The sequence below is a fragment of the Hoplias malabaricus genome, chromosome 2, assembly GCF_029633855.1.
Source record: "Hoplias malabaricus isolate fHopMal1 chromosome 2, fHopMal1.hap1, whole genome shotgun sequence".
In the NCBI taxonomy this organism is placed as follows: domain Eukaryota; kingdom Metazoa; phylum Chordata; class Actinopteri; order Characiformes; family Erythrinidae; genus Hoplias; species Hoplias malabaricus.
Genome location: NC_089801.1, coordinates 21,859,100 through 21,880,687, shown reverse-complemented (window position 1 = coordinate 21,880,687; position 21,588 = coordinate 21,859,100). Strand labels below are relative to the sequence as shown.

Below are 21,588 nucleotides of genomic sequence, written 5' to 3'. Positions count from 1 at the left end.
TTTCTAAAAAACACAATGAGCAATACTGTGTATAAATAATGAAAATGAATACAGCAGTTGGGGCGCTACAAAAGTGACTCTTTAAACTGTCATAACACTGTCATAATTATGATTCATAACACAATCAGGACCGTTTCTCATGGTTTAGACTTTGTTATGATGAACACGAGGCTGAACAGTCTTTAGATCAGATTGGAGCTGATGCCCACGGAGCGGTAGGGTCCTGTTATCTTGGCAGGCGGACAATAAACAGATGGTTTGTGTGTGTGTGTTGGATGCCAGTGCTTAAGTGGGCACAAAACAAAGCTCCTGCCAGGCTGGCTTTACTGTGTAGAACAATCCAATCAATCAGGAGAACCTTTAATGTCCTACTGGACCAGAGCGTGTTAAAATACACTGATTAAATTAAACTGATCGAAAATTAATCAAAATCGACATTCAGAACTTCTAATTGGCATAATCTTGTCTATATCGATTATATCAATTTTTTTTTACTTTTTTATTTTTAATTCTGTAATGTCCCCAACATGTGTTCATGTACTGTCCCTTTAAAACCATGCTACCAAGCTGTAGTCATGTGATTCTTCCCCTATCTGCCACATGGAAGCAACCTAAATGCAGCGGCAGACCAAGTGACTTCAGCAGCTAGAACCAAAGAAAAACACGTCTGTGGTGTGGGCGTGCTGTATTTTGACTATAATTAAGACGACACTGAACAAAAAGTCAAATGTAAAGGCTGAGACAAAACAGTGACCAAAGCACAATCACACACCAAATATAAACAGTGCTCAAAACAAAAGGAACAAGTTCCCAGTAACATTAGGAGAAATATTTAAAGCATAATTACAGTAAAAGCCTCGTCACTGAACTCAAAAAAACACAAACAAAATAATTGTTCATTAATCATATTCATGGTAAAATGTACAATTAATCGTGATATTGATTTGCGCTCATATCGCCCAGCACTAATATAAAGTATAATTAACGTAAAAGAACTTATAGTTAGTTATGATGTGGATTATGAACTGAATATTTAGGATCTGCATTTTCCACAGACTTTCTCTGTTTATTTCCACAGACTGAGTATGAAAAAACAACTAAACAGACAAACAAGTTCATAGCCCTGGATCAAATCTCCTAAACTTAAACCTAATCGCTGCATAAACACGTCATTAAAACAAAGCAGTTTACCTGGAACACTGCCGGGAACTTAACTAGGTCTCATTACGGTAAACTGCAGGATCAGTTTTCATGGCAGTTTAACCCCTTCTTATATTGTACACATTACCCCTTCTCTGGAAACCAAGACACTGTTTGTAAATAGAAATGAACTATTATACAGGGTTTAAATAATGGACCACACACCAGCTCCAATTATTATATATTTACTGCAGATGGCAGATTATTTAAGCCCAACACAATTACCTCTCACAGTTGTTAGTAGGGAAAATATCTTGTTAGGATTTTTGGCAACAATGTAGAAATGACGATTATTTTCTATAAAATTAAGATTTTTAGGTTGCGCTGGGTGTTGGGCTGTTTCTGACGGTACAAAGCATCTACAGCCAGTTCACAATCAATAAGTTACAATAGAATAGCTTTTTTATTGTTGCTGAGAAAACAATGTTCAGAACAGTGTTAAAACTGTGAAATACAGTTTTAGCATCCTCTCTCTACTGGGTCCTAACTCCCAAATTGTTCAGACTACACTATCTATGATTTCGGCACTTTCTATTTTGTAATCGAAAAATTCCACTTTTGCAAATTGTGACTGCAGTGTAAAAATGATTCATTATTCAGTAAGCTTTCACAATAATGTCTCCAACACAACAAACAGAATTTGAACTGGGAGACTTCAAAATAGTTGTGCTGAGGCAAATCTAAGTAAAGCGAAGAAAGCAGGAACCCTTTCTGAATGTATTGGGTCATTTGAAAGGGTTAAGACAGTGGTGTGTAATGCTTGTTTACTTGAGTTCAAGCTGCTTTACTCTTTAAATGGAAGCTACAATGAGTAAAAGCCAAAAACAAACATTTGTCTCCGCAACCTACAGTCAAAGGAAAAGAAATAATGTGTGTGTGTGTGAGAGAGAGAGAGAGAGAGAGAGATGCTCTGGGCTAAGGCAGTGTAAGCAGTGAGGTCATGTGGATCTTAAGGCTAATAAGCACTCAGAGAGTATAATGAGAGAGTGACCATGATACACACCAACACACACACCCATACTCCTCCCAATCCCAACCCTTCCCAGTCCACAGCCTCTCTCAGTCTCTCTCTCTCCCTCTCTCCTGTCTACAACCCCCCCCAACCCCCCACCTCTCTCTCACACACACACACACACACAATGTATGATTACAGCTTATATACAAAAATGAATAATAAATAATCAAAGAGAACAGACAGATGTATGTTGACTTAGGAGGAGTGTCCACAGAGTACAAACATGAAACGTAATAAGCAGAGGAGTGACCCCACTCGACCGTAACCTCATTACAGTGCCCTATATTTATAATAGAGAGAGAGAGAGAGAGAACGAGCGATGTAAACACCACTTACTTATGTAAACACCACAAAACATTATTTTTTTTTTCTGAAGCTTAAACAAGCAATGAGTCAATTTAATTATCAAAAAATAATACATGCGATGTAGCCTTGAAAAGGCTACATCCATAGAGTGGGTCCCTCACATATGGGAAGCCATGTAAAAAGAAGTTTAAACAGGAGAGTGCTATAGTAACTTATAATCAACAAAACAAAGTGAGGACCAATGCTTACGTTTATTTTTGTTCATCTTGGAAAACTCAGATGTGCACAGTTATGATTCATGTACCCTTTCAGCTACATGTTTTTTCCTCTCAGCGTAAAATGTGCATAGGCAGCAGCATTAATGTGGAATAATCAGCCTCTAATTTTCCAAAACCCAGAGTATGTAAATATGAGGTAATTTTAAAAAAAATTTACATATAACAAGCACCATAGGATCATTTCACATTTCATCATTTCTGCTGCTAGTGCAATGTCACTGATCCCCCGCCAAACCCCCACCAACACAGACACACCCTAAAAGCCTACGCCCTACATCTGAACCAGCCTTACTGTTTGAATGTGAGAGATCTGATCCTAGATCAGCTTTACACAGCTAATTCTCCACACTCTCTCGCATGTTAAAGCCACCCTTGTTTTCCGCAGGGAGGTGGCACGTTGGAGCTGTCTTCTGCTCTGAGGCCAGTAGCTGCATCAAAAGGGGTCAAAAGGCAAAGAAACCTCCAGATGTCGTGACACAGGAAGTCAGATACTGACAACAGGAACTTCCTCTTCCCCCTGGGCACCCCCAACCTGCCGAGCTCTGCATGGGCAGCTCTTCCCCAGGCATGACCTTCTGACCCCAGTAGAGTGGCCTAGTTCTCCAGTGTCCAGTTTCCCCTTGGTTTCCCCCTTGTATCCTCACTGTACCTGGTTCACCAGAAGTCACCTGCTCATGGGGCGCATGATCTGTAAAAGCTGTAAAAACCTGAGGAAATGTCTGCTCTCTGAAAACTGACCAAGCGGGTCACAAACTGAAATAAAGGGGCTGTAAAAAAGGCACATTCAAAAACACTGGGCTTTTATAATGTGACAAACCTCATATGTCTGTGTAATAACTCACTCGCTCACACACTTTCTCTCTGTTAACAAAATGATCCACAGCAAAGAGCGAGATAATGGACTGAGGAGAGGAGTCCATCTGGAACTTACTTACTTACTTTACTTACCTTACTTACTTACTTTGCTTTACTTACTTTGCTTAGCTTACTTATTTACTTGGCTTTACTTTGCTTACTTACTTAGCTTATCTTGCTTACCTACTTATTTAGCTTACTTACTTTACTTTGCTTACTTACTTAGCTTACCCTATTTACTTAGCTTAATTACTTTGCTTACCTTACTTACTTTGCTTACTTTACTTTGCTCATCTTACTTTACTTTGCTTACCTTACTTTACTTTGTTTACTTACTTTACTTTGTTTACTTACTTACTTAGCTTACTTTACTTTGCTTACCTTACTTTGCTTACTTTACTTTGCTTACCTTACTTACTTAGCTTACTTTGCTTACCTTACTTACTTAGCTTACTTATTTACTTACTTGGCTTTACTTTGCTTACTTACTTACTTTACTTTGCTTACCATACTTACCTTACTTACTTAGCTTACTTTACTTTGCTTACCTTACTTACTTGGCTTTACTTTGCTTACTTACTTTGCTTACCTACTTATTTAGCTTACTTACTTTACTTTGCTTACTTACTTAGCTTACCTTACTTTGCTTACCCTACTTTGCTTATTTAATTACTTAGCTTACTTACTTTACTTTACTTAGCTTACTTACTTTGCTTATCCTACTTACTTAGCTTACTTACTTTGCTTACCTTACTTACTTTGCTTACCTTACTTACTTACTTGGCTTTACTTTGCTTATTTAACTACTTAGCTTACTTACTTTGCTTTCTTATTTACCTTTACTTTGCTTACTTACCTAGCTTACTTTACTTAGCTTACCTTACTTTGCTTTGCTTACCGTACTTACTTAGGTTACTTACTTTACTTACTTAGCGTACTCCACTTACCTTACTTACTTTGCTTTACTTTGCTTACTTACTTATTTAGCTTACTTACTTTACTTTACTTTGCTTACTTACTTAGCTTACCCTACTTACTTAGCTTAATTACTTTGCTTACCTTACTTACTTAGCTTACTTTACTTTGCTTTGCTTACCGTACTTACCTTACTTACTTTGCTTTGCTTCCCTTACTTACTTTCTTAGCGTACTTCACTTACCTTACTTACTTTGCTTACTTACTTGGCTTTACTTTGCTTACTTACTTACTTAGCTTATCCTACTTACTTAGCTTAATTACTTTGCTTACATACTTAGCTTACCTTACTTACTTTGCTTACCTTACTTTGCTTACTATACTTACTTTGTTTACTTACTTAGCTTACTTACTTTACATTGCTTGCCTTACTTTACTTTACTCATTTACTTCGCTTACTTACTTAACTTTACTTTGCTTACTTTACTTTCTTTCTTTCTTTCGCTGGTAGAATTCGAGCCGCCGTGGTTCCGTAATCCTGCTGATCTGGAACCAATGGATCTGTGATGAAAACATCACCGTGTAAAACTATTTACCCGCTTTTACATCATTTATAGCTAAAGGCACAAGCACTGCAGCAAGAACAGCAGCATTGATTCATCAGAAAAAGCGCTATGTGCTGATGAATGGGTTTAGTGTCTAACTGAATCCAATCAAATCAGACTGAAACAAAGAATCAGAAATCAGTCAAACGTGAAAATGGATATCATTACACACCAACAAAACATCCTTATAGGTTATTATTCATAACAGCAAGTGAGGGGCAAGCAGTGCTCTGCTGAACATGTGCAGGCTTGTGAGTGTGTGTGAGAGTATGTGTGTGTGTTTCTGTAAAGCCTTGTAAATTCCTCTTTGAAGCAGCTAGAGCTGTGGAGAGCTTCAGCAGCAGTCCCCAGGGCCTGTGTGCCACGAATCTTTAGCAGAAACAGAGAAGAAGAACAGAGAGAAGGAGGGAGATAGAGAAAGAGAGAGCGGGAGAGAGCTTTTGGGACTGCTGATGCAGAGAGTGTGCATGTGTGAAATAAATGATTATATAACATTCTGAAAAGAACAGATATGGACCGAGTGTAAAAAATGCACTTAAAACACTGTACATGACAACAGACATGGGACAGGAGACACACACACACACACACACACACACACACACACACACACACACACACACACACACACACACACACACACACACACACACACACACACACACACACACACACACACACACACACACACACACACACACACACACAGTATCAATTGAAAGGGTCAATAACAATGATGTTATTTATAATCAGAAGTCTATTTTGTCTTATTTAAGCTCTTAATTAACACTATCTGAAAGTAATTGTCACTTTGGAGTTATGGAATAAAGTTGTAATAGTTGGGTTGATTTTTCTGGTAATGAGACTCAAAGATGTAGACACTGGGTACTGGCCAAGTCCATTCAAGACCACAGCACAAAACGATTCACAGATTCACGCCACTACTGTGGCCCTGTAGGTTGTGCTTCATCCCGAAGTTTCAAACATTAAAATAAGTGAATGAACCACGAGGCCTGATGATTTTAAAAAGGCCTGACATTTTTGAAGGCCCATATTTGGTGCAAAAACATAGCCACCAAATACCACTGTGTTCAATACTGAGAAGATGTATTAGTCTGAAAATGGAGAGTCATTTGATTTTGTAATATAAGTATCAATGGAAATCAATTACAATATTATTCAATAAATGAAGCCAATGACACCACACCACACAAAAACACATCGATCATCGTTGGTCGTTGCGTCATATGCCTTTCTGACCTCTACCCTGAACTGCAGAGAAGCGAGACACCAGTCTTGAAACCCAATGCTTTGACCTCGGGCGCAGGTGGCTGACCACTGGCGCACTGCCCAATCCAAAAGCTCCAGAACAGTCCAGATTTCAACTCTAATCCTTTCCTGCTGACTGCGTAAGGTGTTTAGGTTCACTGGTCTCTGTGGTGACCACATGCAAGTCCAGATTCCTCATTTTACCCTAAGTGGAGTTATCGCTATGTTTTGCTTTACAATTTACAGTTACAGTTTAACAACATATTCAACAACAGTGGATGTATTCACTGTTATAGATGGACTACAGTAGTACTGCTTAAGTAAATACATTTTTCATAATAATAATAATAATACAGTCCTACAATTATGCTAAGTGTCCACAATAACTTTTCATCAAATTAAAATTGTGATAAAATATGTATGGACTGAAAGTTTAAAGCCTGCAGTTTTCTTCTTCCAGAAAGCTACAAGTAAGTTATATCAAATTACAGCACATCTTTGTTTTCTTGCTGACGATAACTCAACTTCTCAGGGTTAAAGAGAGACCCTTACAGACTTTGCAGAAAGCCGTCCCTGTTTTTAAAGCGTGTGGGCACTACTGGACGAGCTCCACTCCTTCCAAGCTTCAACACAGTGCTGCATTGTTTCATCCTCGTCGTACGCTAAACTCCTCCGCTCGGCCTTTTCTTCCAGCCGTTCTGAATAATGCATATTTCTCCCAATACAAACAGAAGGAGGCTTGAGCTTGGGCTGAGGCACACGCGTCAGGACTGAATAATTTACATCCCGCCCAGAGAGGACCTAAAAACACACAGAAAGGGGAGTGGAGACGAAAGAGGAAAAGTGGAGGAGGGATTAAAAAAAAAACCTTGCTGCTAGCGCCTTGTGTACACTGTCAGAAAAACTGTCACTGTAGTGGTAGCGTTTGCTGTCTCTGTGGTGGCACCCACATGGGTACATGGGGCCAGTGCTCTAAACGTAGGACAATGAGGTTATGGTTAGTGATAAAACCTAATAACATTGATGTAACTGCATTGATCGCTGTGTAACAGCCTACTGCTTAGGGCCCAGGCAATTGATATAATGTGCTCAAAATAACATTTCGAGGCGGATAATGGGCCTGCAGCTATTCATGGGGTTGGTCAAATTGAGTTTGAATCCGGTGGGTTCTCCCTGTGTCTTTATGGGGTTCCTTTGTGTGCACCCTTTTTTGTGTGACTGGGTGAGAGTGTGAAAATGTCCCCAGGAATGTGTGAGTGACTGTGTGAAGCACTGAGATCAGTTCCTGGCCCTGCCTTGCACTCAGTGATTCAGTGTAGGCTCCAAACCCACAGTGACCCAAAATCAGGGTAAAGCTCTTACCGAATATGAATAAACAAACAAAAAAAATAAAATTCGGATATAGCAGATTAGCCTGTATTTCTCTGATACAAAATATCACTGTGATAAAATCCATGAGAGCTCAATATCAGCTGATGTATCAGGCAGCTGTTATATCGGCTGGACTCCATTGACTCTTTATGTAAACCTTGTAAAAGCCAATCGTTCATAAACACCAGCTCTTTCAGGGAGTTTTGCCCACTTTTCTCTTCTGGGAGAACTGTAAACTAACATTGCTGTGAGGATTTGATGACAGACAAGTCATTATTGAGAATGCCTAGTTCAGGATCACTAAGGCCATTACTAGAGGTATCAGTTGAAGCCATATCAATTTTAATATCAACATTGGTTTTTAAACACTTAAGTTTGTTCGAACACTGCTCTGATCATTTTGGTCAATAACACCCTGACAGGATATTTTCATACCTCTATGCCCCTAGTACGAAGCCTTTGTTTTGCCTTTGTTTCCCCTGGTTCATCGCTCCAGCACCTGAGCCTCTGGTTCATGTTTCGGAGGGGGTGACTGCTAGGAGTGAAGGGCAGGTCTCAGGGGGATCTTCTGGCTCTGAATAATTGACTTGACGTGGGTGATAGTATTTCGTGTCAGCAATACCTCACAGCCTCTGGGCCCAGTTCAGAGTGAGGGATCGGTGGGAAAGATACAGTGGATGGTGGAAGGCAGGGTGCCACTGGGGTAAAAGCCATAATTTAAAGCTATAGACTGAAGAAAAACCTCGTGCCTACATCATCACACACTTAGCTAAATATCCCCGGGCTTCTTTATGTTACACACTGTTGCATGGTCCCTACCCTCCTTCAAAAGTTACATAGTGCAGTTTCTGAGGTGCTGAGCGAGGAGTAACAAAGACAGAGGCTTTATTCTCCCTATTACAGGTCAGTGAAACATCACAATGATTTTGAAGCTGTAATTTTAATGTTAAAATACTACCTAGTGTTCCTTTAAGTCACAAATCATAGAGTATATGAATATAACATTAATTCCCTGGTTCATTGACTAATATAATTGTCTTTGTGGTCAGGCCATTTTAAGGCCAGACTGATGAAAGTGATCACGTCTCTGACGTCCAGGTGTGACCTACTATATCCCAGGTGTGTGTGTGATTTGTGTGGTGTGTGTTTGGCCTCCGGTACCGCTGATGTAGTGCTGCCTAGCCTGGTGTTTCATGTCAAGATGAAAGCGAGCCTCTCCTTCAGAGTGTCCTGCCACGGGGAGTGTCTGCTCCTGATATTCAGGTAAAGAACACGTCTATGGCTTTGCCTGCAAGCCACCGAAAGGTTATTTTCATCCTCATGGCACAAGCGTGACGTTCACATGCTCACAACAGCCAACAAAGTTCTCAGTCTAAACTGGAACTGGGGTTGTACGTTATTATCATGGTATCAACTCGACTTGGCTCTACTCACTTTTTGGTACTTGGTACCTGGTAGGATTCCCACTAACACAATCCCCACCCCACACTTGAAATGTATCCTGTGACATCACAAAACACCATTTATAATGGAAACAGTAGGCTTTGGAAACCACAAGAATGGGACTGGTAATTGGTGCTTACTTATCGTGTAAATCTCTGTTGATCTGATCTGATGTGTTGGGTTGTGCTCACTCCCACTCACATGAGTTCAGTCAGATCAATTGAGATTTTTCGTTCCATATGTGAAAGTCTTAAACCAGCCTGGTTAACCCTCTCAAAACAGTCTGCCCTTAAAAATACACATTGATAGGACCTTTTAAAAGCTCCTCATATCTTCAAATTACATCATCAGAAGGTAAATGGGGGAGTTTTGGGCTTGTTTTTAGGTTCTTTAATCTGGAAGATCTCATTCTAGATGTTACTGCCAAACGGTACCACTAGGCATAAGCATGTTTACCACATGTTCATTTTAGCTGAAGTGTTTTCTTACTATATATATATATATTATAAATTAATATTTTGATGTATCATACCCTACATAATTTAAGATCTCCAATGCACTGCACTTTAGTCAAGCACAAAAAAGTGGTATCCTTGGCAGATATAGCTTTTCCTCACCTATGCTTGTGGGGAAGATGTCCTCATTATTGATCTGAACTTCGATCCAGTCCATCAACAGGTTCATGTACTGTGGGGCGGGCAGTGCGGTCGGCTTCTTGTACTTGAGCTCATCTTGCCAGCGGTACTCGTATCGCGGTCCCCCCGACATAACCGGGCAGCTCTTCTCTGTGCAGAACTCACATACAGTGCCATAGATTAGGTTGATTCGGTTGAAGAAGTCCACCACATGAACGGCCACCCAGTCGTTGAGGTCCTCTCCGGGGGGCAGTTGGACGGCCGCCCGCAGGTCCACGCCCGAGTGTAGGGACGCCTGCGCCCGCTTGTGTAGCTCGAACCTCTGCGTACCTGGTTCAAACTTCCGCTTCGGCCGGAATGTCTTGTCCTTGTTGAACACTTGCTTGAGGGCAATGGACATCCCTCCGCCGTCAAGGACTCTTGATGGAATGCAGAATAATGATGATGAGAGGTAGGGGAGAGGGTTTTGGAAAGGGATGGAGGGATAAAAGAAAAGGCAAATGTTGATCACAATGGTTTAAGGTTTCCTCAGCTGATGGTGGTCCTCCAGTTATGGCATGCTCCTCTGAAAGACAGAGAAAACAGATGTTACAAGCTGATAATGGATAGATATTGATCAAAGAAGCCTATGAAATGTTCCAAAATCCCCCCAAAATAAATGTGTCCAACCAGCCGCCCCATGTCACCAAACAGTGGAACACTTTACCAAGAGGATTTATGAAAAACAGACTCAGTGGACGTTTTTAAAAAATAACTTAAACCGTTCCAATTAAACAGAGCTTATAATTAAGTAGATGTTATATTTTCTTTTAATATTTTACCTATATAAATATATTGTAATGCATTTTTAATTAACTTTTTTTTATCCATTCTTTTGATTATGATTTATTTATTTATTTTTTGAGTGATCTGTGTTGTCAATTATTTGTTTGGTCTTGTGCATTTTGTATATTTTTTCAGTTCTTAATACCATTGTCACAGTCACACGGCCTGGAGGTTGTGGGTTCGAGTCCGTGACTGTCTGTGAGAAGTGTGGTGTGTTCTCCCTGTGTCTGCGTGGGTTTCCTCCGGGTGACTGTCTGTGAGGAGTGTGGTGTGTTCTCCCTGTGTCTGCGTGGGTTTCCTCTGGGTGACTGTGAGGAGTGTGGTGTGTTCTCCCTTTGTCTGTGTGGGCTTCCTCCCACGGTCCAAAAACACACATTGGTAGGTGAATTGGCGACTCAAAAGTGTCCGTAGGTGTGAATAAATGTGTGTGTGTTGGTCTGTGAAGGACTGGCGCCCACTCCAAGGTGTGTTCCTGCCTTGTGCCCAATGATTCCAGGTAGGCTCCAGACCCACCACGACCCTGAACTGGATAAGGATTACAGAGAATGAATGTCTAAATTGGTTGGAACCTTTTTGTTTATCTACCTATTTTCCTCTCTTCTAAATTTCTGTAGCTTAATGTAAAGCCTTTTGAGCAGAATCTTTGATGTATGAAAAGTGTTATATAAATAAAATGTATTACTATTATCTGCTTTTAAACAGCACTCTCGTGTATGATTCTGTTTTTTTGAAAGTAACTCATTAATAAATAATAATAAAAAAAGAAGGGTAAAGACTTCCTGAAACCTATTGTTGGGGGCATTCTTAAATTAGATGTAGATTGTCTGCAGATGGGTGTGTGTGTTTAATGAGTAATCTTGGGTGTGTTTTTCAGATGCAGGGTCCGAGAGCTTTATACGCAACCGCGGGGCAGATGAGCAAGTGTGTGTATGTCAGCAAAAACCCAGGACAGCTGTTCTGTTACTGCCGGTTGAGTCAGAAAAGGGAGCTTGTGTAATAGAACTGAGCTATTACTGTCAGCTCAGGCCTGGTGAGGCAGAGTGGGGTTATTCACTGCTCTGTTTGAACAGCAGTGCAGCAGTGTGATGGGATTGAGGTCAGGGCTCTGTGCCGATAGACATCAGCTCTGTGTGTGGATGTGTTGCAGCTTGCTTGGCTGGGATAATTTTCTTGTAAAACCGAATTTTAGAGAAGCTTCACTTGCCGGTTTGAAGCCTAAAGTCTTCGAAGGTAAATGTTCCCATCTTTAACATTTGGGTTTACTTGTTTGAGCCCCAAGAATGGAATTTGAAGCCTTTAAAACATGGCAGAGATTTTTCATAATCCAGTTCTTCAGAGTGGTTTGATGCATGCACAGATCGAACGAGTGTAAAAATGATAAACATAGAGAAACATACAGATGTCTACAGCGTTTAATACACAAAGATTGGCTTTTATTAAGTGTTTGTTTTAAAGCATATTTTGTGTAAAATATAATTGTAATTCAAACTTCAGTTTACACAGTAACTGTTGCATAGTATTAAAAATGACAATTAGTGTTTTATTCAATAAATAACCTGAAAATTTGTTTGAAAATTGTGAGAAAAATGTGTCAGTCACTGCATTCATTATGAGTTCCTTTTTCTTTAATAAAACTCATAACAAATGCAGTGACATTCTTTTCACTTGCCATTTTCAAACTATTCATTCATCCATTCATATATACACCCTGGAGGGGGTGCCAGTCCTCATTCACACACTCACACCTACGGACTATTTTGAGTTGTCAAAACGTTTGTTTTTGGAGCGTGGGAGGAAACCCGAGCAACCGGAGGAAACCCACGCAGACACAAGGAGAACACACCACACTCCTCACAGACAGTCACCCAGAGGAAACCCCTACAGACACAGAGAGGACACACCACACTCCTCACAGACAGTAACCCGGAGGAAACCCACGCAGACACAGGGAGAACACACCACACTCCTCAGTCACCCAGAGGAAACCCACGCAGACACAGGGAGAACACACCACACTCCTCAGTCACCCAGAGGAAACCCACGCAGACACAGGGAGAACACACCACACTCCTCAGTCACCCAGAGGAAACCCACGCAGACACAGGGAGAACACACCACACTCCTCACAGACAGTCACCCGGAGGAAATCCACGCAGACACAGGGAGAACACACCACACTCCTCACAGACAGTCACCCGGAGGAAATCCACGCAGACACAGTGAGAACACACCACACTCCTCACAGACAGTCACCCAGAGGAAATCCACGTAGACACAGGGAGAACACACCACGGAGCGGGACTCGAACCCACAATCTTCAGGTCCCTGGACCTGTGTGACTGTGACACTACCTGCTGTACCACCGTGCTGCCAATTTTTTGTTCAACAAATCAATAATGGTAATTTAATTCTATGCAACAGTCACCATAAAATGACAAAATAATGTTTGAAGTTTGAATTACAATTACTTCTTACACAAAAACCCTTTAAAATGTCTCTATACTCATCTATAGGGCTACTTGAGGAAAATAAAAGTGGCGGGAGCATATACAGGTAGAGGGAAAATATAAAATACATAAACTATAAATCATTTGCTATATGAGAATAAACAAATGTTACAAATTCAATTTCTATGGTTTCATATATTATATTGATAAAGGTAGAATAGTGATAAAAAAGAGGTACTATTTAGGTCCTCTGCCATGAATGGATTAAAGCTATAACTGCTAATTCTTTTATATCAGCTTACAGACAATCATTTTGGATGACTATTCACGGATGACTGTGGCATCGCCAAGGATCAACCAACATTTAGACAGATGCCCCACTTGGCAGCACTCAGGAAGAAGCTTTTTGGGCCTAAGGCTATACAGTAATCAGAGGTTTCCCAGAACTCAAGAATCAAATAGGAACCTATATTTTAAAGAGTAAACTATAAACATTAAGCCCCTAAAGCAGGGGTGGGCAATCTTATCCGCAAAGGGCCGGTGTGGCTGCTGGATTTAAGTCCATTCAGGCTCAAGCACACCTGATTTCACTCCTTTAATTAGTTGGCTTGAGTAAAACAAATGATCATGTGACCTCCTGGTTGGTTGGAACAAAAACCAGCAGCCACACCGGCCCTTTGCGGATAAGATTGCCCACCCCTGCCCTAAAGGTTTCCTTTACTGTCAAACGTTTACAGTACATCGTTATATTTGATGGTGGCATAGCTTTCCCTCATCATTTGTTTCTAGGCCAGCTTAAGCCTCATAGCTCAGAGGTCCAGAGCAGATTTGTGTCAAATGGTTGCTTTGTGTGACTTCTATGAATTGAACAAATTCATAAATACAGCAACATTCCCACGGTGTAAAGGAATTTCACTGGTTGCATCAATCACCACTTGATCCTCATTAGGGATAATGACTGTTTGTAAGTTATTAGTGGTCTCTTTGGGATTTATCCGTTACCTCATTAGTCAACAAGGAAATAATGACAACCAGCAAAGAAAAACCCCCTCCGTCAAATTACAACAACAACTTAAAGCAAAAGTGGTGTGTTTTACTGTTTGGGAGATTTTGGATAAGGTTTAGAAAGTCTTGGAATTCCCCGACCTGCTCGACTTGTGCTTCAGGTGTGGTTTACACATGGCATGGGTGTAGAATTTCTGAACTGACAGATTATCTGTGGCCCTATTGTGGGCAAAGCATAGTCTATAGGAGCGAAATGCTGCCAGGTCCAAAAAAAAAAAAAAATCTTCAACATGTTATTATTATGAGACTTTATCTAGTATTTAGGAGACAGAACATGCGAGTGTGTGTCGCCCTGTGAAGGGGTGAAGGACTGGCGCCTCCAACCACAGACCCCCCGTGGTGTGTTCCCATCTTGCGCCCAGCAATTCTGGGTAGGCTCCGGACTCACAGTGACCCTGAACAGCAATTACAATGAATGAATGGATAGTTATTTATGAGACACTCTGTCATCATTATGAATTATAAAGTCATGAAGATATGTATTATGCCATTTTTATAATATAGAACATGAAGTGTTTTTAAGAAAGTACCTCATTTTTATTAGATATTATTTCATAAAAACAGTGACACTGAGTTGAGTCAGAAAAATGTAGAGCATTTGGTAGCCCTCAGTAAAACAAAATAACAAGATACTTTCTTGCAAATATGAGGTGTTTTATGTCATAATTGCAACGTGTTGATTTTATGACATAATATCTCATAATATCAACATCCTTTCTCATCATTTTGAGATGTTTATTTTGTAATTATAACATAAGGTCTCATAATAATGACATGCCAAAAAATGTATTCTTATATTCGCCAGCACTATGCATCTGTAGTTTTCTGCACGTGTATGATACGCCAGCCAAACCGAACCAGCTAAAAACCCTGGCTTATCCAGAAGCTGCAAAGAGATCAAAGGCTTTCATGTCATTTCATGTTTCGATTACATTTCTATTTGTGTCAGGAGTAGCATAGTCCTACACAAAACTGAGGTTTGACTCCCTTCTGAGGTAAGCACACCATGCTATAGTCGTTTGGCAGACGTTCTTATCCATAGCGTCTTACAATTTGTGCAAACTGTGGAAGGCTACAATACACAAAAGATGACAATGTGGGACAGCTTAAACTACATTTTGTCTCAAGAAGCCATCACATACGAAAGCTCATACCACAGCTGCAGTAAAAAGGTGCCCATTCCTAGGCCTTGAGGAGAGTACACCAGAGAAGTTTCTCATAATTGTCTTTTACTGAAAGAACTGAATTTATTAAACTGGAGAGCAAACAAAGCATAGCACTGCCAAGTACCTACCTCTAAGCATTGACCACCTGGGTGTCTCAATGTTAACCATGGCAACCGCAGTATCCCAGGTTTGTGGTGTTTTAATAGAAGCCTGGTTCTCATTAGTGGTGGATTGGGTTTCTTTCTAGGATCAGATTTCTTACTGTAACACCACAAGGTTGATTCCAAATCTGTGTATTGTGGTATATATATCCCGCTATGCTAAAGTTTATTATTTTTATTACAACACAGCGGATAACACTGCTGCCTTCAAAGCAGAAGTTTGGGGTTTTATTCCCCACCTAGTTAAGCAGACTATGATACACAAGTACGATACAATTTTGGGCAAGACACCCAACACTATGACTGAACACAATTTGTGGAAAATGTTTAGAAAAAAAAATTAAAAAAGAAACTAAACACCCTCAACATTGGACAACAGCATTAATTCAGTGCTGCTGATGCTAGAAACTTCTGACACAGCTAAACCAGATGGTCAAAAAGTCTATGTGAGGGGAGTGGATGGAGAGACCACATGGTCAGGTCAACACAGGCCATTACATTTAGATCAAAGAACAGAAGCAGTGTGAAGGAGACCAGACATTCATCCTCCTGTATGTAGCTGGAACTGACATTAACATACGCCCTCCTGCCCTTTGCCTCGCTGGAATCAATCAAGCTGACAAATAAAATGCCAAAAATGGTCTTCCCAGAAAAACAAACTAGGCTAACATAAACAATCCGTTTACAGTTACTCGCTTGGGCAGACATGCTTAGAGGAATCTAGCCTGAGGTGGTTTGAGGATGTAAATATCTGTAAAGTAGATAATAGATGTAGTGTGACGTGTTCTTCCTCCTTTATCTCTTTCAACCGTGATCTTCAGAACAGATAAAAAAAAATACCGCACACACACACAATGTCATCTTTGATGGATAAAATCTCTGTAAAACTGGCAATGACACAAGTTAAAGAAAAGTTGGCAGAAGTAGAAGTACTGATGATACGAACTGCCTTCTGTATCTTACATTTTGAAGAACAAAACATTTTAAAGCTTTAAATTTAGTAACTAAACATGTTCAAGTGGGGTGGCACAGTGGCGCAGTCACACAGCTCCAGGGACCTGGAAGTTGTGGGTTCGAGTCCCGCTCCGGGTGATTGCCTGTGAGAAGTTTGGTGTGTTCTCTCTGTGTCTGTGTGGGTTTCCTCCGGGTGACTGTCTGTGAGGAGTGTGGTGTGTTCTCCATGTGTCTGTGTGGGTTTCCTCCAGATGACTGTCTGTGAGGAATGTGGTGTGTTCTCCCTGTGTCTGCGTAGGTTTCCTCCGGGTGACTGTCTGTGAGGAGTGTGGTGTGTTCTCCCTGTGTCTGCGTGGGTTTCCTCCGGGTGACTGTCTGTGAGGAATGTGGTGTGTTCTCCCTGTGTCTGCGTGGGTTTCCTCCGGGTGACTGTCTGTGAGGAATGTGGTGTGTTCTCCCTGTGTCTGCGTGGGTTTCCTCCGGGTGACTGTCTGTGAGGAGTGTGGTGTGTTCTCCCTGTGTCTGCGTGGGTTTCCTCCGGGTGACTGTCTGTGAGGAGTGTGGTGTGTTCTCCCTGTGTCTGCGTGGGTTTCCTCCAGATGACTGTCTGTGAGGAATGTGGTGTGTTCTCCCTGTGTCTGCGTAGGTTTCCTCCGGGTGACTGTCTGTGAGGAGTGTGGTGTGTTCTCCCTGTGTCTGCGTGGGTTTCCTCCGGGTGACTGTCTGTGAGGAATGTGGTGTGTTCTCCCTGTGTCTGCGTGGGTTTCCTCCGGGTGACTGTCTGTGAGGAATGTGGTGTGTTCTCCGTGTCTGTGTGGGTTTCCTCCGGGTGCTCTGGTTTCCTCCCACGGTCCATAAACACACGTTGGTAGGTGGATTGGCGACTCGAAGTTGTGGGTTCGAGTCCCGCTCCGGGTGATTGCCTGTGAGAAGTTTGGTGTGTTCTCTCTGTGTCTGTGTGGGTTTCCTCCGGGTAACTGTCTGTGAGGAGTGTGGTGTGTTCTCCATGTGTCTGTGTGGGTTTCCTCCAGATGACTGTCTGTGAGGAATGTGGTGTGTTCTCCCTGTGTCTGCGTAGGTTTCCTCCGGGTGACTGTCTGTGAGGAGTGTGGTGTGTTCTCCCTGTGTCTGCGTGGGTTTCCTCCGGGTGACTGTCTGTGAGGAATGTGGTGTGTTCTCCCTGTGTCTGCGTGGGTTTCCTCCGGGTGACTGTCTGTGAGGAATGTGGTGTGTTCTCCCTGTGTCTGCGTGGGTTTCCTCCGGGTGACTGTCTGTGAGGAATGTGGTGTGTTCTCCCTGTGTCTGCGTGGGTTTCCTCCGGGTGACTGTCTGTGAGGAGTGTGGTGTGTTCTCCCTGTGTCTGCGTGGGTTTCCTCCGGGTGACTGTCTGTGAGGAGTGTGGTGTGTTCTCCATGTGTCTGCGTGGGTTTCCTCCGGGTGACTGTCTGTGAGGAATGTGGTGTGTTCTCCCTGTGTCTGCGTGGGTTTCCTCCGGGTGACTGTCTGTGAGGAATGTGGTGTGTTCTCCGTGTCTGTGTGGGTTTCCTCCGGGTGCTCTGGTTTCCTCCCACGGTCCATAAACACACGTTGGTAGGTGGATTGGCGACTCAAAAGTGTCCGTAGGTGTGATTGAGTATGTTTTGCCCTGTGAAGGACTGGTGCCCCCTTCAAGGTGTATTCCTGCCTTGCGCCCAATGATTCTGGGTAGGCTCCGGACCCACCATGACCCTGAACTGGATAAGCGCTTACGGACAATGAATGAATGAATATGTTAAGTGGAGTCAACTAAGTTATATATAAATATAAAAAGCAAATCAACAAAACATATAAAATGCATAGATTTCAGTGTGGATTAGAGTCCCAGACCCAGAGTCTAAGACCTAGACCAAACTGGATCTTTTAAATTATCAGTGGGTGTAGTGGGTAGCACCACTCCTCTCTCTGCAGGCTGAAACTGGCTCAGTTTCCTTCCCAGGTAGCAACCATGCTATAACAGTAATTACATCTGCTGAAAGATGTAATGTTTTTAAGGGGTAACTGTTAAAGCACAATTTACTACAAAACTAGTATGGTTTTGTAATAGTTCTTTGTATTATATGTAAAAATATGTCAAGTTTACTCAGCAATGTCCTTGTCTTGTGCAAAAGCTTTAAATGGAGAGTGCCTTTAAAAGATTTATGGCTCCTCCTAAAAGAACTGATATTCTGGTAAATCAGCTTTTTTCAGTAGCAAAATAAGAAGTTATCTACATCCATAACAAACTGACGCCTAAGCTAATTTGTCTTCTTCCTGTCTCTAAAATCTCTGTGTTTAAATAATTGGGACCAGTCTTATCTATAAGGTGAAACACTAGAAGATACATCATGATGGAATCCTGGCTGAATCTTTCTGCTTCGAAACTGCAGTGTTCCAGGCAGTCTCAAAAGAGTATAAAATGAGTATAAAATAAACATTCTCTTCTTCTCCAGTCCTTCACTTGAAATTCTAATAACTGGCTGAATTTTAAAAGCAAATCATCACAAAACTTCATCTTAGATCTACATTTTATTCCAGAGGCCTACATTCTGGGATTCATTTGAAGCGACTGACTAAAGAACCAGACGGACAACAAAAAGAAATCAGGCAAAACAAACCACTGACAAATATAGCAGTGTGTCTCCTCTGGATTTATTTTTGTTGTTACCTGCTGATTAGCTTTGACTCAAACCTGATGGAAACTCTAAACAATGTGTGTGGCTTAAACATGAAGACTTAAAACATAACATCAGTTGACTGAAGTTTAAAATGATAGACCATTGAGGGAAACCAATACAACATTTCAAGGAGCCAAAATACTAGTGGTTTGATTAAAGCCAGTGTATTTTTGTTGTCACTGAGTCCAAGCTCGGTCCATAGCTCAGATTTAACTGTATAGAAAGTGACCTGGTCTGTTTACACTTGGCATTAAGATGCGTTTTATATCCGTGAATAGTGTCTGGATATATTTTGACCGGATTCTGTTTACACTTGTCATTAAAATGCATTCCCAGACTGGGCAGAATGGGTCAGATTTTACTTTCCTGCATAAAAATACCCCACTGCATACATCACGCCCATTTCAGATGCTACAGCCAGTGTATTACACACTCTTAAACCTCGCGAATCAACGTTTAAGGCAGTGAATTGTCTGCAGTGGCCAAGGAAAGGGATGTGTCTGCAGCTGCAGATTTCTGCAGTGTTCAGTGCCATGATCTTCCAGAGGATTTTTTAGGCGTGAGAGAGCAGTAAAGACTGGTTAGAAAGGATTGTGCAGGGTTCTGACACAGAATTCCTATCAGTACAACGACTGTTGTAAATCTTGTCTGTTCACACTTAAACCTGTAAAATGTGGATGGGATGTGTCTCTGATCACTTCCAAATGTGTCTTGGGAGTGATTACACCTGGCTTTTCATGTGAAAAATCCACATGTGAAAGTCAAATGTGACCCAATCACAGAAAAACGCATGTTAATGCCAAGTGTAAACACTCTCAAAGAGATTATTTCCATCTGAATGTGTTCAAATTTCAATGTGAATATGACGTAAAGGCATTCTTTGAGTTTCAGACAGCAACTTTTGCAGACGTATTTCTACCTGTTTTTCTAGCTTGATCTATCTTGATCCTGATTAGGCACTGAAAAACTAAAAAACAAGGACAAAAACTTCCACGAATCATGTCTTTACTTTGAACAACAGATCTGGATAAAATTTTAAATTTTTTTTAAAATATTTTACGTACTGTTTAAAGGTTTTCGATTCTTTTGTTAAAACATGTAAACAAATACATAAGAATACACTTGATAAAACATAGTTTGCTTGTTTACCAGTTTCCATAGTGGATTCCTTTGGATGTTTTTGTTGCTCAGACAATATCTCAGTACACCCAACAATAAAGGCAGTATGGTGTATCTATTATATTGCAAAAGCCAAGGATTCTGAAGAATTTAGGTGTTGGTGGGGGTTAACACGTAACAGATACTTTTATTGGTGACCCCACATGAACCTTCTTTTAGGATTTCAGTGTTGTTTTGCTGTGAAAATGTCACAAATCCCAGTATACAGGAATGTGAATGACTGGGCTGGAACTCTATAAAAATTCCTTACCTACAGACTGCAGGCTACTCTATACACTAGTTGTGAGGGAACCCCTACAACAGCACTCAACCGAGACAGCGGGTGGGTGCACACTTCTAGAAAGCATTCCTTACAGACCACCTGATTTGTTTGAACACTGTTTTAAGCTACTATTTTGATGTTTAGTCTATGTCCCTATAATGCTAAATTTAAGTGCTATTTTGTGTTGAACCTTGAGGCTAATATAGCTAATATGTATTGTAGGCTTATAACCACAACTGCATGTGTCAATTTAAAGAGCAGTCGCACAATTTTATGTTACTGTACGTGTGATTCTCAATAAATGTCATTAATTCAGTTAATAGGCACGGTGGCGCAGCAGGTAGTGTTGCAGTCACACAGCTCCAGGAACCTGGAGGTTGTGGGTTCGAGTCCCGCTCCAGGTGACTGTCTGTGAGGAGTGTGGTGTGTTCTTGTGTCTGCGTGGGTTTCCTCCGGGTGACTGTCTGTGAGGAGTGTGGTGTGTTCTCCCTGTGTCTGCGTGGGTTTCCTCCGGGTGACCGTCTGTGAGAAGTGTGGTGTGTTCTCCCTGTGTCTGCGTGGGTTTGCTCCGGGTGACCGTCTGTGAGAAGTGTGGTGTGTTCTCCCTGTGTCTGCGTGGGTTTCCTCCGGGTGACCGTCTGTGAGGAGTGTGGTGTGTTCTCCCTGGGTCTGCGTGGGTTTCCTCCGGGTGACCGTCTGTGAGGAGTGTGGTGTGTTCTCCCTGTGTCTGCGTGGGTTTCCTCCTGGTGACCGTCTGTGTGGAGTGTTCTCCCTGTGTCTGCGTGGGTTTCTTCCGGGTGACCGTCTGTGAGGAGTTGGTGTATTCTCCCTGTGTCTGCGTGGGTTTCTTCCGGGTGACCGTCTGTGAGGAGTTGGTGTATTCTCTGTGTCTGCGTGGGTTTCCTCCGGGTGACCGTCTGTGAGGAGTGTGGTGTGTTCTCCCT

General features: G+C 41.6%; 1 protein-coding gene across 2 annotated transcripts in view; it reads right to left on the bottom strand.

The window, feature by feature from the left end:
* Positions 1 to 21,588, bottom strand: part of LOC136686733 (MOB kinase activator 3B) — a 41,357-nt gene that overhangs the window by 12,602 nt on the left and 7,167 nt on the right. The window contains exons 2-3 of one of the 2 annotated variants that reach the window (XM_066660681.1): positions 9,875 to 10,457; positions 6,993 to 7,244 (exon numbers count right to left, since the gene is read on the bottom strand). In XM_066660681.1, the coding sequence (XP_066516778.1) occupies positions 7,090 to 7,244; positions 9,875 to 10,292 (573 nt within the window). In that variant the 5' untranslated portion in view covers positions 10,293 to 10,457 and the 3' untranslated portion in view covers positions 6,993 to 7,089. Of the gene's footprint in view, positions 1 to 6,992; positions 7,245 to 9,874; positions 10,458 to 21,588 lie in introns of those variants that run through there. The other variant, XM_066660680.1, reaches the window with a different exon arrangement.